The sequence below is a fragment of the Brassica napus genome, chromosome C7 (genome assembly GCF_020379485.1).
Source record: "Brassica napus cultivar Da-Ae chromosome C7, Da-Ae, whole genome shotgun sequence".
Taxonomy (NCBI): domain Eukaryota; kingdom Viridiplantae; phylum Streptophyta; class Magnoliopsida; order Brassicales; family Brassicaceae; genus Brassica; species Brassica napus.
The window spans coordinates 37,151,963-37,168,697 of NC_063450.1; the positions used below are offsets into that span (position 1 = coordinate 37,151,963).

The 16,735-nt window shown below is 32.1% G+C and overlaps 2 protein-coding genes across 2 annotated transcripts; one reads left to right on the top strand and one right to left on the bottom strand.

Moving 5' to 3' along the window:
* Window positions 1-221: 221 nt before the first annotated feature.
* LOC106436790 (mediator of RNA polymerase II transcription subunit 8) lies at window positions 222-2,041 on the top strand. Its single transcript, XM_013877737.3, has 6 exons — window positions 222-672; window positions 770-894; window positions 972-1,096; window positions 1,175-1,364; window positions 1,451-1,534; window positions 1,634-2,041. Exons 1-6 carry the CDS (start codon window positions 515-517, stop codon window positions 1,729-1,731), a joined length of 780 nt encoding a protein of 259 aa, XP_013733191.1. The 5' UTR covers window positions 222-514; the 3' UTR covers window positions 1,732-2,041.
* Window positions 2,042-4,290: 2,249 nt separating this feature from the next.
* Window positions 4,291-5,963, bottom strand: LOC106436788 (expansin-A15). Its single transcript, XM_013877733.3, has 4 exons — window positions 5,824-5,963; window positions 5,579-5,712; window positions 5,185-5,497; window positions 4,291-5,098 (listed from the first exon to the last, which is right to left on the bottom strand). Exons 1-4 carry the CDS (start codon window positions 5,946-5,948, stop codon window positions 4,792-4,794), a joined length of 879 nt encoding a protein of 292 aa, XP_013733187.2. The 5' UTR covers window positions 5,949-5,963; the 3' UTR covers window positions 4,291-4,791.
* Between the last annotated feature and the right edge of the window lie 10,772 nt (window positions 5,964-16,735).

Here is a 16,735-nt window from a genome sequence, read left to right on the forward strand (position 1 = left end):
CATTGGTTTTGCTTAGAGCATCATTAACGCAGGGTTCTTAGTACAAGGTTCTTAGCAGAATATAAGAACCCGACTCTTAATTTTTAACTGAAAATGCTAAGAGTCGGCTCTTAAATAAGAGATTTAAGAGCTGACTCTTAACTTTTTCAGTTAAAAGTTAAGAGTCGGGTTCTTATATTCTGGTAAGAACCTTGTACTAAGAACCTTGAGTTAATGATGCTCTTAGTAGGTTTTGAGGAGCAAGTATATCCGTGGGAAAAATATGGTGTTTATATAGTAAAGAATTAAAACCCCAAGTTTTGTGGAAACAACTTTGTTAAAGCCCAAATTTTGGAAACAATAAATGGGCCCATCTTTTAAAAGCTTGTAAATATAAGGAAAGAGCTCTCAGTTCTCCAACGAACTTCTCGCTCGGTAACAATCTCAGACGAACACACACACCACCCCTCCGATCATTCTCGGGTCTCTCTCTTGTCTTCTCCCGTAGACTCCCTTCAAAGCAATCTGTGCACAGATGGAGAGGGCGACGACACAGCCACAGCAGGCTCCACCGGTAGCTGAGGAGCTGAATCTAGACTACGTAAAGAGACAAACGCAGAGCTTGCAGCAGGCCATATCTCGAATCCTTGAAGACTTCGAAGCTTATTCCCAAACCAACACTTCTCCCAAATGGTACCCATCCTCAAGACTCCACACATATTTGGTTTCCTTTTGAGCTTTTTTATCTTTTCTTTCTTGTCAGTCAAGAAACAAGATTGTGTATTTGCAGGAAGGACATTCTAGGGCGATACAAGATGATAAATCTTGACCTCTTTATCCTTGTGGAAGAAGTAAAACAAGTTTCCAAGGCCTTCGTTGTGCTTCCGAAGAACGTGAACGCCGAGAACGCTTCAAGTATGATCGATGATCCTTTCTAATGGATGCTTTTTGCTCACGAAACTGATTGAAACTTTGTTTTGTGCGATGTTCAGTTTTACCGGTTATGTTGGCTACCAAGTTACTCCCCGAGATGGAAACTGATAACAATGTCAAGATAGATCAGTTGCTTCAAGATGTTCAGAGTTTGCCTGTGCCAATGCAAATCGAAACCCTAAAGGTGTGAGAGTTTTGTGTATGCGTATCTCTGCTGTGTAGTAGGAGTTTTTTTACTGAAGATTGTTTCTTTTTTAACTAGGAGAGGATTGGTAGGATTGCAGAAGCTTGTGAAAACGCAGAGAAAGTGATGGCTGATGCTCGTAAAGCTTATGGATTGGCCCCCGATCGAGGAAGTCCTTCTATGCTTCCTACTACTATGGATAAAGCTCAAGCTGCAAAGATTCTGGAGCAGGAGAACATGCTACGTGCTGCTGTAAACGAAGGTGAAGGTAAGGGAGATTCATTTTTTTTTTTTGCTTTTAACTTGTATTGAATCACTTGTTTTGGGTAAGAAGCTGGGGTTTTGTGTTTCAAGGACTAAGATTGCCTCCAGACCAGAGACAGATCACCACTGCACTTCCACCGCATATGGTGGATGCGCTATTCGTCAACGATGCAGGTAGAGAAGTTAACCCAACAAGCTAGACTCCATGCTTGTTCTTTCTTTCGTTCTATTCCGATTATCTAATTATCTTCCCTTGCATGCCGTTTCTTGCAGTGTTTAACAGCAGCGGAATGATGCAAACACAACAGTCTCAGTCTCAGTCTCAGCAACCAGAAAAGCAGCAGCACCAACAACAAGGAGGAGAGCATTGAAATATGCAGACCAATCAGCAGAATCTTACAGCCTGACATGTTGCAGAATGCGCAACAAAGACGCCACCAAAACCCTCAATAAAAAAATAGTTCCATTTGTATGACTTGGGCTTTTAATGGGCCTCATTTTTGCAACTGTATGGTTAAAAACGTTAGCAACTTAGCATAATGGGTCTCGTCCATTCTTACTATGATGATATTGTTGATATAACACCCGACCACTTGGTTTTGTTCTGTACTTCACCTATTTTGTAACTCTTGTTCTCGCAACGTGCGGCCTGTAACACGAAGCAGAGATCGGACGGTGTAGGATCGGTTTAGTTCTTACAGACTCTCTTGCGTTCGACACGTATTAGTGACGTCGCAATCTCGACGCCGTTGATGGGTACACGACAAAACGTAAACGCGTTTTTTGTTGTACACGGGACTCGATAACAGCGACGTGTCCATCAAGTTTATTTACCTGTTTGTTTCCAAACTCTGAACAGAGGGGGCTCAAAAACAGCGACTCGGAAGTTATTGAATTTTCCTGACAATTTGTTTTCATCTTCTCAACTCAATTTTATTTTGACATAATGCATTTTATGTACTTTTCTTATTTTTGGCGTAATTTAATTTTGATGTACTTAGGTTTGGCATCATATATATGTAGAACATTGAATTTGAATTGCGCTTTTAACTTTACTTGAATCAGTTTACTTTGGTATAGTCTAATCTAGTTCTACGGTCAAAGACTCCAAACGAAAAATAAATTATTGTGTGAAAGTTAACATTATACAGAAAGGTAATATACCATTTGATAATATGATGAAGGCAGCCTATAAGAGTTGATGATTAGTAGCAATAGCATTATTAATCCTCAACACAAATAAGTAGAAAACTAGTACTGATGGTATAATGATGAACATGAGATTGGCCAAACGAATTAAATGCTAACACCAAGAAATCTCCGAAGATGAGAATTCTGACAAATGGAGGAGAAGTGCAGATTCTCTTGTCTCTCTTCTTCTCTAGAAAAAATACAGCTATATTGTCATGAAGTAAATGCAACACACAGATAAAAAGCTTGGAAATGAAACGGACAGATAGATAAAGGAGACAAAGCAGAAGTTATGAAATGTCTCTTTAGCTTAAAACGTTTTGTAGATTCGAGCATGGATTACAGCCTTGCAGCTTCCTCCACCGTCCTTTCATTCATAACATGACACCTTTATAGTAACAGTACATGCACATATTAATGAACTTTTTCTACGTGTTTACGTTTTCAAAAATATTAAATCATGATTCTTTGTTGCCTTGGTTTATATATTTTGATTGATTTAGAAATTCATATAGTATTTATAAATCCAAGTAAATATGCAAATCCGGAGGTTTTCCCTCGGATTTGAGTCTTTGTATTTTTAACTAAAAAATCCAAACAAATCCATTCAAATCCATTGTAAAATCAAATATATTAGTAAATCCGTACGATTGAATAACACTTGATTTGATATAGAATTTATGAATCATTAAACCAATAACACATGATTTTAATACAGATTTTAAAATCATAGAACCAATAACACTAGATTTAATTCGGATTTTCAAATCCATTAAAATATAACAACCAATAACCCCTACTTAATATTAAGGATATTTTAAAAAATCTAAATAAATTTCTAAATTTTTCACAATTTAGAATATTTTATATATAAACATTTGTGGAGTAAAACCGCCATGTTTCTTATATATCAATTTTTTGAATTAAAAAATATCAATTTTTTTGAATAATTAGAAGTTTATGTACATCTCAGGTCCAAACAATATTAAATTAACTTTTCTTTATTGTGAATACTTTTACCAACATGATTTGATTCTATGACCTTTTAGACTTTTACTAAACGATCTAAGAATTTTAGTCATTAGATCAATTTATGATAAATTTCTATTATTTTGGTAGTCATCATTCACATTTTTGTAATAATATGCATCCTACTAACTAATACAAATCGTTTGGGTGCACAAACTTAGCTACTTTTTCTCCCTAATATATATCTACATTTGAAGAAACAGGTTAAAAATGTGAATACTAGTAACGGATGTTAGTTTTCTTTAGATGCATTTTATAACATGGACAGATGATCTTAGAGAAATAATAAGGAACAATACTGTATACAAATTCAACTTAGTTTTATGTTGATGTAAATTTTATGTTAATGTGAACTTACTACACTCACTGTCGTTTGAAATTATATACTATATACTCCACAAGCCATTTCCTAGCTACTGAGCAAGACTAATTACATTCATGATAGTCTCTGAAGAAAAGGACATTCTTGACATCACTATTACAAGTAGGTGATCACTCTGTTTATTTTTAAGTGGGATACTTAGAAGGTTTTGTAGCATTGTTGCTGAGAATGTTCACAATCACACGGTGTATTACATTATTATCCATTGGAGTGCTATTTCAGTATTTTGATTCACTTACCTACATTAATACTCACCGAACTTTCTAGAGTTTAAGTTCAAGAATCAATGTTCTTTAACAGGAAAGTGATTAAGGCTTAGAAAATGATATCACATGAACAACATAAAGTTCATACTTGGTAACATAACATTTATCAAGTCCATAAGTATGCTGATTAAGCAGTCCTTACATGATAACTTCATAGCAACAACAAAACACAACCCAAAAGAAAAAGAAAAACACATGGCGGGTGGTGAAGTTCCTCCTCTGCCCCTACCCACTTCTGCTTTTCAAACCAAAAGACAGAAGGTAAAAAAAAGTTGACAAAACAAAGGAAACCATTACATAGAGGTCCCTTTGCTAAAAGACGCACACACCACACTACTCAATACTCACTTATAACCCTAGTTCTTAAAATGACTAAAAGAGCCCTTATAAAACAAGCCCTTTTCACCATTTTACCCTCAAAAGTTGAAAGAAGAAGTTTAATGGCTCTCGAATTAAAACCCTGACAGAGCCTTAAACCCTCTTTCTCTCCAACTCTTTTCTCTCCTCTGTCCTTGACGCTACACAAACCCTAAACTACATAAACCGAACTTCTGACACAACTTTTAACGGAATTGACGGCCGGTGAAGGTTTGTCCGAAGGACCAACTAGCAGGAGCAACGTTGTTGGAGACAACGGTTTGACCATCACTAGCAGTAACCTTAAAGGACAATGCTTGACCATTAAGAAGATTGTTGCTTTGCCAGTTTTGTCCCCAGTTCCTCGACATCTGCTGCCAGTTTGTTCTTGAACCTTTAACCGCCACAGAGCGAACATCTCCGGCTCCGCCGACATTAGTGACCAAGACAAGGTTGAAGTAAGAGTGGCCATTGATTGTGAATCTTATACCTCCCCTTCTCTTACACGGAACCCTATAAATAAAATTGACACAAAATTAAAAAAAATTGTACATAAAGACAGAAACTTTACAATCGTTTAAAAGAAAGCGTGGGTTTACCTTCTGTAAGAAACAGGGACAACACCAGCTTTGTAATGAGCAATGCGTTGGAAGATAGGCTGAGAGAGATCAAAATGGTGAAGCGGAGGGTTACACCAACCACCTGCGGTATTAGGCAGAGCGTTGTTGGGAGGACAGAAGTTGGTCGCTGTGACCACGATAGCACCGGGTAAACACCACGCGCCGTCGCTCTGGCACTTGATCTCGAAACACGCGCCGCAGCTAAGGCCGTTGTTGAACAATGCGGTGCTTAACGCCGCCGTGTTGGTTCCGTAGCCTTGACTGTAGAGATTCCCGTACCCACAAGCGCCACCTAGAGAACAAGAAATGGTGAGGCATGTCATCAAAACATATTTAATGTATTCTTTAAGAGTTGTTGAAAGTTGAAACATACCCATTGTTCCAGAAGCATCACTTCCACCGTAGAAAGTGGCATGAGCATTGACCCACCCAGCTTCGTATCCATGAACAGAGGACGCCATTGCAGCAAGACCCAACAGGAAAATCCCCAAAAGACTCATTTTTCCCCTGAAAAGTTGAAAAAATATCAAGCAAAATTAGTACTCACGACATTACTATCAAGATGTAACAAAAACAGTTAGAATTAAAGAGGGAATGTAATGAGAGAGAGATGTTTACATGAACATTCTGTTTAAGAAAGTGCAGAGCTTTTTGGAGAGTGGGAAAATGGAATGTGAAGCTAAGGAGAGAGAGGTAGTTGCTTTGATGGGAGTGAAGAAGAAGGTTGATGGTTGGAGTGGCATTTATAGAATGTTTTGACCTTTCATTTACCACTTTAACCTTATTTACTGCTTTAACTTTCTTCGACTCTTCCTAGTTTATTTTTCTTATTTTTTAAAAAATATTTTTTTTATCAACAAAAAAATATTCTTTTATTATAGTTTTAAATTATACAAACACGAACAAGAATTTTTGAATGTTATATTGTGAAGGTTTTGGGGACGTTTGCCTTAATGTGTTTTTTGTTGTATCCGAATATATAATGAAGGTTGTTTACTTTAAATTTGGTAGTTATTGAGTCTATTAAATATCATTCAATGTTTTGTTAATTAAATTTGTTTGCTTGCTCATCTGTTCTTCACGTACGTTCCACTACTTCATTAAATTACTTTTGCTTATCTACTTAATTTAAAATTCAAATTTTGACATACTTCAAAAATTTCACCAATGCTTAAGTTTTACAAAAGTCCGATTCTACCACCAAAGCAACAAAAAGGTAGGATTCTTTTCTTTCGTGTGATGGTTTCTACACATTTATTTGAATTTTGTTTTAAAAGTTTGTAAAACCTACAAGAAGATGAAAACTTTTTGAAAGAAAATCACGAGCCTCACATAATAACTTTGGAGAGAGAGAGCACATGGGAGGAAACTTGCAGGCGGTTTTGATGGCTAGTAGAACTTTGGAAGCGTGTGACTCTTCTTCTGCAACTTTCTTCGTTTAGTATCTTTTTGGGCCATCTCTACTTTTTCCTCACTCTCCTTTTAAAACAAGAAATGTTGTTAAATCAATAAACTTTACTCCCTCCCTTTCAAAATAATTGATGTTTTGGATTAATGCACAAAAATTAAAACATACACATTTTCCTTAAAAGTAACACTAAAAATATTAAATAAATCTAATCCAGCCAAATACTATAAAACATCATTAGTCACACAGTTTTTAATGACTTTTAAACTAATTAAAAAATATCAAACATCATGTATTTGAAACATCAATAACTCTTCAAAACATCATCTATTATGAAACAGATGAAGTATTTTATTTCGGGTGAAAGCAATAACGTATTAAGGTTCTTTGTGTCACAAATATCGGTCAAGAAACACAATCACTTTTCCACTTAACAAAAACAAAAACCAAAATGTAGGATTTTCTCTTATGTGTCAGAGTGGAATGCATCTTTTAGCGGTAACAATTATTTTTTGAATTCAAGAAGTTATGGATTGAAACCTATAATTTTTTTCGACCATGGACAAAAATCAATTGTTAAATTTCTTCTACGTAATTGCTCAGAATCAAATTTGTCATCTTTACTCTTAAAGACAATGTTTCGAAAACCAGACAAGACGTTGACTCGGCATTGTACCTAAGTCAATGGTCGAACCGTCCAACCGATTCAACCGGGTTTTAAATTTTAATTTAATTTTAAATTAAATAACTATTTATATATGCATAACTATAAAATTATTTTTTATAAACTTTATATCATTGTTAGAATCTAAAAATGATATGAAAATAAAAATAAAAACTTCAAAAATAATATAAAAATATAGTGAAAACTAATTTGTTTTGATAATTATTAAAACAATATGAGTTTTTATGTGTGTTTTAAATGTGCAATTTATTTATTTATTTTTAACTTGAATTCGAGAAACCTAAGTTTTAATATCAAACCGGATCATTGGTTTTAGCGAGTTTGACCAGTTTTTAACTGGGGTTGTTAGGTTAACTTAAATTTGGGTTTTAACACAATCTATAACCAATTAGAAGAGCGAGTCACGGTTCAACCGAACCGGCCGATCCGATCTGGTTTTCAGAACACTGCTGAAAAAATTACTAAAAATTAAGTGAAGCTTTTTTAATTCTTCTGTTTTTATAAGTAAAAAAATGTATTGAAACTCTAATGTGGACCATGAAATATACGAAGATTCTATATATTTGAATGTAGTGATTGCAATATATTGTTTTTAATTGATGAAAATAGTATTTATATCAGTAAAATAATGTATTATGTACCACCATTAATCGTGTTTAGTTTAGCATATATGTAGTTGAAAATCAATGTTTTTTGAACAAAAAAATATAGCCTTCGTCTTTACGTGAATTCATGTTTAATTTTTCCATTTTGATAAATAAAAATGTGGGAAAACTTTTACTTTTTACCATTTTCAATTACTATATTCTTTAGTTATGTTTTTGTTGCCACTTATCCCCTTAATTCATATGTTAGTCCGAACATTCACTAGTCATACCCATAAATTAGTAATTAAATATTTTATATGCCAGTTTCTTGTAGATAATCAACATTTAAAGAAACAAAACAATTACTATCTGCAAAATTTATTTATTGTAGGCAATTAACTAGGCATCTTTGAACTCTATTTTTAGTACCTTTTACAAAAACGAAATTATTGTTACCATGGCATATTATCAAGATATAAATAAATAATAGGGCAAATCTCTCAGATAGATCTTTTAAGTTTTTATCACAAAAATAAACTTCAAAAACTAAAATGAGCAAAATATTATTTTTTATTTTGAAAGTTTTAAACTTTTTTTATTTTTTAAAATTTGAAATCCTATCCCAAAACTCTACTCCTCGACCCTAAATCTTAAACCCTAAACCCTAAACTCCACTTCTTAACTCTAAACTCTAATGTCTAGATTAATTAACCCTATGGGTATATGTGTATATTTTACTTTTTTGATAAAACATTTAAGTCTATTTTGGTCATTTTTATTTTTAAGGTCTATATTTGTGAAAAAAACTTTTTTAAGGTATATCCTAGAAAATTTCTCTAAATAATATCGGTAGTAGATTCGAAAAACCAGTCTTCAGTTCTAAGTTCTAACCACCTAGGTATGGTCTTCAGATTCGAGAATAATTGACACCTATTGCATAAAAGCATGCACATTATTTAAAAATATTATCAATCTTATCTTTGCGTTGTGGTTAACGATATCTCCTATGATTTGCTGTCTGGAGCCTAGTCACTAAACATCGTGGTTTTTGGAAAAATCATGTTTATATTATTCTAATCTAGGAGCCATAATCACAATTTCCAATGTGGTCATAACATTTTTACTTAGAAATATAACCTCATTCATAATGATACCAATGTGGTCAAAACATTTTTACTTTAGAAAAAGTAACATCGTTCATAATCATACCTTACTCATCAATAAAATTGGTAGAAAAACTGGATTCCTCAAAAACTGCGAAAATTCGTTTGCGCATGTCTTTCTGCAGTACTTGCAGAGTCTTCAGTACCTAATTATTTTTAAAAAAAAATCTTCAAAAAGTTAGAAAAAATGAATAATAGTTATACAACCCATGTTTTTCCTGACATTTGTGTTTTCTTACTGTTGGTCCGACTATGCTTTGACTGTGAAGCTGTAATGCCAGGACCAGAGTGTTTCATATGGTTATGTTTGTCTTAAAAATGTAGTTCCACTACAAGAAAACAACGGCATACTGAGGGAAAAAATCGTCGGTATGTCGTCGGAATAACGCTATTCAGACGACATACCGACGAAAAAAATCCTCGGAAATAACTCCTCGGAAATTCATATTTCCTCGGAAATCCCTCGGAAATTTCCGACGGAATTCCGAGGAAACCCTATTTCCTCGGAATTTCCGAGGACCACAAGTTCGTCGGAAATTCCTCGGAATATTCCGAGGAAGATGTCGTCAGAATATTCCGAGGGATAAACTTCCTCGGAATATTTCCAAAATTAAAAAAAAAATTATAAATTTATTTTTTAAAATTGAAATTCGAAAATATAAAATTAAAATTGAAATAGAAAACATATTTAAAATACAAAAAATAATAAAATAGTTTTTATAAATAAAAAAAATGTTTTATAAATACAAAATTAGTTTTAATAAATATGAAATCATCTTTTTATAAATACAAAATAGTTTTTATAAATACAAAAAATAATAAAAGAGTGTTTATAAATCAAAAAATGTTTTATAAATACAAAATTAGTTTTATAAATATAAATATTTTTATAGATATGAAATCATCTTTTTATAAATACAAAATAGTTTTTATAAATACAAAAAACAATAAAATAGTGTTTTTAAATAAAAAAAAATATTTTATAAATACAAAATTAATTTTAAAATATGAAATCATCTTTTATAAATCCAAAAATCAAATTTATATACAAAGAACGGTTTGTATATTTAAAAATAGTTTTTATAAATACAAAAATAAAAAAAATAGTGTTTATAAATCAAAAAAATGTTTTATAAATACAAAATTAGTTTTAATAAATATAAATATTTTAATAAATATGAAATCATCTTTTATAAATCCAAAAATCGAATTTATATACAAAAAACGTTTTGTAAAATCGAATTTATATAGAAAAAAACGTTTTGTAAATACAAAAATAATGAACAATTTATAAAAAAAGTTCTAAATCAATTCAACACAACCAAATCACAATTCTAAACCTATTACACAATAAATCACAATCCTAACCAATCACCCTAACAAAAATCTATCAAAAACCTTCTAAAATCATCAAATCTACTTAAAAACCTAACAAATAGGACCTAAGAGAGTGGGATAGGGTCCTTACATGATTTGCAAGGGAATGGAAAGGATTCGCCGGAGAGATCGTCGCGAGAGAAGGTGGAGAACGCCGGAAGGAGAGAGAGATCGCCGGAGAGGAAGAAGAGAGAAATGGGGAAGAAGAGAGAAATGGGGAAGAAGATGCGTTTCAAGTTTATAAAACCTTGGGTCCGACGGATATTTTCCGTCGGAATTCCCTCAGTATTTCAATTTCAATTTTCGCGAAATATTTGGCGGCTTGTTTGCCCGGTTAAATGAAAATATTCCGAGGAAATTCCGACGGCCACTTAAATATCCGTCGGAATTTCCTCGGAATATTTTCATTAATTCGAGGAAAAAAATATCCTGTGCATGTATTTCTATTAATTTATATTGTTCCTCGGAATTTCCTCGGAATATTCCGAGGAAATTCCGAGGAACTAGTGTTTGGGGTTTCAAAACGTCAATTTTTTTTTATAAACGCATCGATCGATGTATATATATTCAAAAACGCATCGATCGATCACGTAGATGCACCGGGCCGTAAGAATGTGATCGATCGATGAGATTATCCCATCGATCGATTGAGGATATCAAGTGTTCCTCGGAATTTCCTCGGAATATTCCGAGGAAATACCGAGGAACTAGTGTTTGGGGTTTCAAAACATCGATTTTTTTTGCCGTATTTCATTTCTTATACAATTGTAATGCATACCATTGAGGATTCTTTGTATAGATGAGCATAAACCATGGAATAAAAAATTTCAAAACGAATTGTAAGTATTCCCTTTACCGTTCATTAAAGTGTATAAGTGTTTCTCTTATGTTGTGGGGATTTCGTTCATACAATCGGAAAAGTGTTTATTATAGGGTAAGGAACAAATTTTTGACTTCATAATGAACGTAAGACCCTTAATAAGGGTTATATAGGTGTTATTCAAACCGCAAAACGTTGTTTTCGGTTTAAAAACCCTATTTCCTCGGAATTTCCTCGGAATATTCCGAGGGAATTCCGAGGAAACCCTCTTCTTCCTCGGAATTTCCTCGGAATATTCCGACGAAATTCCGAGGAACTAGTGTTTGGGGTTTCAAAACGTCAATTTTTTTTTATAAACGCATCGATCGATGTATATATATTCAAAAACGCATCGATCGATCACGTAGATGCATCGGGCCGTAAGAATGTGATCGATCGATGAGATTATCCCATCGATCGATTGAGGATATCAAGTGTTCCTCGGAATTTCCTCGGAATATTCCGAGGAAATTCCGAGGAACTAGTGTTTGGGGTTTCAAAATCTCGAATGTTTTTTTATAAACGGATCGATCGATGGATTTATGTCCAAAAACGCATCGATCGATCACTAAGATGGACCAAAGCGTAACAATGTGATCGATCGATGGGTATATGTCCAAAAACGCATCGATCGATCACTAGTTCGTCGGAATTTCCTCGGAATTTTGTAAAATCCCTATAATATTTCCTCGGAATTTCCTCGGAATTTTCCGACGGATTGATGTTTCCTCGGAATTCCGTCGGTTTTTTCCGAGGAACACATTTTTCCTCGGAATTTCCTCGGAATATTCCGACGGATTGATGTTTCCTCGGAATTCCGTCGGTATATTCCGAGGAAATTCCGAGGAAACCCAAATTTTGGGTTTCCTCGGAATTTCCTCGGAATTTCCTCGGGAAATTCCGAGGATTTCATTTTCCGTCGGAATGTCCGTCAGAATACCGCTGTTTTCTTGTAGTGTTCTAGTACTTAACCTCTAATTTTCAAACTTTAATATGGTAAAGTAACTAATTACCAAAACAAAAGCGCTTAAGTTGTGTAATCAGTCTAACGACCACTAACCGTTCAACTACATTCAAGATTTCCAAAGGCAGCCTTTTGCTATTCCTCTTCTTTTGAGGTGTTTGTTTACAACTTTTTTAGATTCATCTGCACCGCTGATAATATTAAATTTAACGGCTAGAATTGATCTCATGCTGCACGAGCATATATGATGATTCTGTCTCTGCACAGCAACTAAAACCGTGTATTTACCAAGTTGACATTTTTAATTTAGGATTTGTTTTTGTTTTAGTTATGTTTAGAAAAGAATTAGGCGGATTGACGTAGGGATAATAGGTTGTTTTTAGACCATCCAATTGTTTGCAATATTTTTTACTCTAAAATATAATAACTCTATAATAGAGTTTGAGTTTGCTCTAATGGTACTATATTTTAGAGTATAAAATAGACTGATGAACAAACAAAAAACAAGTTACTCTATATTTAAAGTAAACTTATTTTTCACTCTATTATAGAGCGAGAAATAAAGTATCATTAGAGCATTTTTTTATTCTAAACTCTATTTTAGAGTGAAAAATAGAGGGGAAAATTATATGTTTAGCACTTTCATGCTATCAATTTTCATTTTTACCACCACCAAAGAAACATTTTCAAAAATATATTTTTCATTAAGTGGCAAAAAACTCTTATGCCCTTGTTTTTATATATATAATAAAAAAATATTTAAATAAATAAAAATCTAAAAAAATAAAAAAAAATAATTTTTTAAATTTTTTTCGAATTATGCTATTTCGAAATTCAAACCCTAAACCCTAAAACTCAATTCAAAACCCTAAATCATCAATCCTAAACCCTATTTTTTTAAAATACGAACTCTAAACCTTAAACCATCAATCCTAAACCCTATTTTTTTTTGAAATACGAACCTTAAACCCTGAAACATCAACTCTAAACCCTAAACCCCGAAACCATGAACTCTAAACCCTAAAACATCAACCCTAAACCCTAAACCCTGAACTTCAACTCTAAACCCCTAAACCATCAACACTAAACCCTAAACTATCAACACTAAACCCTAAACCCTAAAAAGTAAACTCAAAACCCTAAACCCTAAAAAATTAACCCTAAACCCTAAAACATCAATTCTAAACCCTAAACCCTAAACCGTCAACTCTAAACCCTAAACTTTAAACCCTAAATCCTAAACCCTAATCTAAACCCTAAACCCTAAATACTAAACACTAAACCGTAAACCTAAACCCAAAAACCGTAGAGTTGATGTTTTAGGGTTTAGATTTGAATGTTTAGGGTTTTAGGGTTTAGGGTTTATGTTTAGGGTTTAGAGTTGATGTTTTAGGGTTTAGATTTGAAGGTTTAGGGTTTTAGGGTTTATGGTTCGAATTTCAGAAAAATCTAGGGTTTAGGGTTTACATTTAGGTTTTGAGTTAATGTTTTAGGGTTTAGATTTGAAGGTTTAGGGTTTAGGGTTTAGAGTTGATGTTTCGGGGTTTAGGGTTTAGAGTTGATGTTTCATAGTTTAGGGTTTAGAGTTGATGATTTAGTGTTTAAAGTTGATGTTTTAAGTTTAGATTTAGGGTTTAGGATTTACGTTTAAGGTTTAGAATTGGTATTTTAGGGTTTAGATTTGAAGATTTAGGGTTTAGGGTTTAGAGTTGATGTTTCGGGGTTTAGGGTTTAGAGTTGATGTTTCATAGTTTATGGTTTAAAATTGATGATTTAGGGTTTAAAGTTGATGTTTTAAGTTTTGATTAGTTAATCATATGTTTTTTTTGTCAAAGTTAATTGTCTTTTACCCTTCATTAAAGATGAGGGTAATAGTAGTTAGTGTAAACATGAAAAGTGATACTTTTAAAATAATATTTTTGGCAATTTCCTAAAATAGAGTGCGGCTGAAGATGCCTTTATAGGTTTTCTTTAGTTATTTAAATCGAGTTGTGTGTCCAGTTATTTGTGAATTAAATGAGAAATTATACTACATTCAATTTCTTAAAAGTTATTACTAATTCCGTTGATCCTCATGTCAGTTCATCTCATATTGGAAAAAAACAAAAAAGCATGATAAAGACTGAGAACCGATTCTCTAGAGGGACTTTTCTATCAGTTTTTCTTTCTTAATGGTCAGCTAATTTATTTCAGTATTTAAAAAAAAAATAAGAAACTCATTTTGTAAGCGGTTTGGATGCTGTAAAGTTGTATAATGTTGTTCTATTTCAAATTACATACTCTTTTGATTTATTAATGTATTTTCCCATATCTATATTATTAAAAGAGAAGTATCCATTTGAAAATGTTCTTACTTTATTAATTAAATTCTCTATATTTTTTTGCTTGTTTTTTGCAATTGCATTTATGAAATATCCTAAAACGAATAAAACTGTCTAATTTATTAATTGTCTTTTCAGTTACATTAATGAAATATGCTTAAATGAATTTAAACTTCTTATTTTATTGTTTGTCTTTTTCAGTTACATTAATGAAATATTCTTAAATAAATTTGGACATAATATCATTTAATCAACCAAAAAAACTCATGAGTTATCCTTACGTGCATAATTTTAATAATGGAAATTTTTAAAAACGTGCATCATTAAAATGTTACCTAAAACATGCAACACTAATATATAACATGCATCAATAAAATTAGAATTTGACTCACACAATTGTACGAATATTATTTTCAGTTGATTAAATTTAAAAATAATTATTTATTCAAAAAATATTTAAGAATGACTATGTTTTTAAAAATTATATGATATTATTTGCTCATAACTCATTTGTCATTTGATAAATTGTTAGAAAGAAAATTTTAGCATAATATAACTCAGTTGCCATTTGCTAAATTTATGGTTTTTATTTATATTTTTATTATTTAATTATAATATTTTCATTTTATATTTGAAAGATAAATGAATTTTCTTTCAACCAATATTTTTGTAAATGTATTTTTTTAAAAAATAATCAATTAAAATTGTTATTATCATTGAATATCATTATTTTTTACATAATTTGAGTTTTCGTTTACATCAAAACTTATCATATTTTAGGATAATTTTAATTTAAAATGTAATTTCATATTTTTCAAACAAATTCTAAAAATATTTTAAAATATTTTGTTATAATTGTTAAAAAAATATTGAGTGGCATTTCAAATAAAAAGGTAAAGATATTAAAAATATTATAATTAAAATATGTAAAATTTAATATAGTTTTAATGAAATAGTCAAAATAAAAAAATTACACATAAAATAATCATGATTTTTATTAACTGGGCGAATCATTATTTATATGATATCGCACACGAAAGAAAAATTTCTGTTTTTAAAATTATCTAATTAACTCTATACTCATTTTTTATATTTTTTATATGATATCACACATTCGTAAAAAAATAGATAGTTTAAGATGCAAAAAAAAAGTTTACTTAATGAATATAATATGAACGAATATTACAAATACATCATTTAATAAAATAAATAATTAAAAACTGAAAATTCATATCCGCGTTGGCGCGCGGATCAGGGTCTAGTCTACATTATAATAGGACAGTTGCATCACTCCTGATGCGACATGTCAGCGATTTGTGGGTCCTACTTTTAAAAAGTGTGAAAAAGTGTCAAGTCTGTGACTCGAACCCGGGTTATTGAGATCTAAACAACAACATTTATACCACTGAGCTAAAGGATTCTTTGTACATTGATGGCTGAAACAAATATATATTTATGAAGGTCGAAAACTTTTGCTTCTTCGGTTTTCTCTGTGGGACCCACACTTATTTATTTTATCTAATGAATTAATAAATACTTTATAACTCACGTTTTGAAATGGGATTCGTTAAAAAAAAGCCCAATAAACCTCTTTGGTCTGTAAGCGTTCTCTTCAATGGAAATTTAGGGCTTTCAATTTTTAATCATCGGTTCATGACTCATCTAAGAAACACAGATTGGCTCTTTGAGTTTCATGAATCAGTTTTTCTTCTTTAGTCTCTACATCTCCACATCTTTAATAAATTCATCATCGGTTCTTTTATTTTGCCTGATAAATCATGATTGTGTGGTTTTAATTTTCTTTGGTCATCCTTAGTTTGCACCCTTTGATCTAACCAAGAAGAAGAAGAAGACATTTGTCGTTTAGGATGCCATCGAAGACTCAGCTGAGTCACACGGGAGACATACTATCCGTTGCCTGATTGTTCAAGAAGAGTTTATGTGTTGTGAAACATATTTGTTTCTTTTCATCAGTTGCTTTGTTTAATCTTTTTTCCTGCAAATAATGATGGCTTTGACAGTTCATTCACGGGAGCCAAGAAGTAAAAGAAGAAGAAGCCAGTGAGTGTTTGACATTTTCTGTCTTCCTGAGTTTTTTTTCCATTCATTAAACTTGGATTTTGAAGATTATGTGCCTCACATTCTTTTTATTTTGATGGTTGTTAG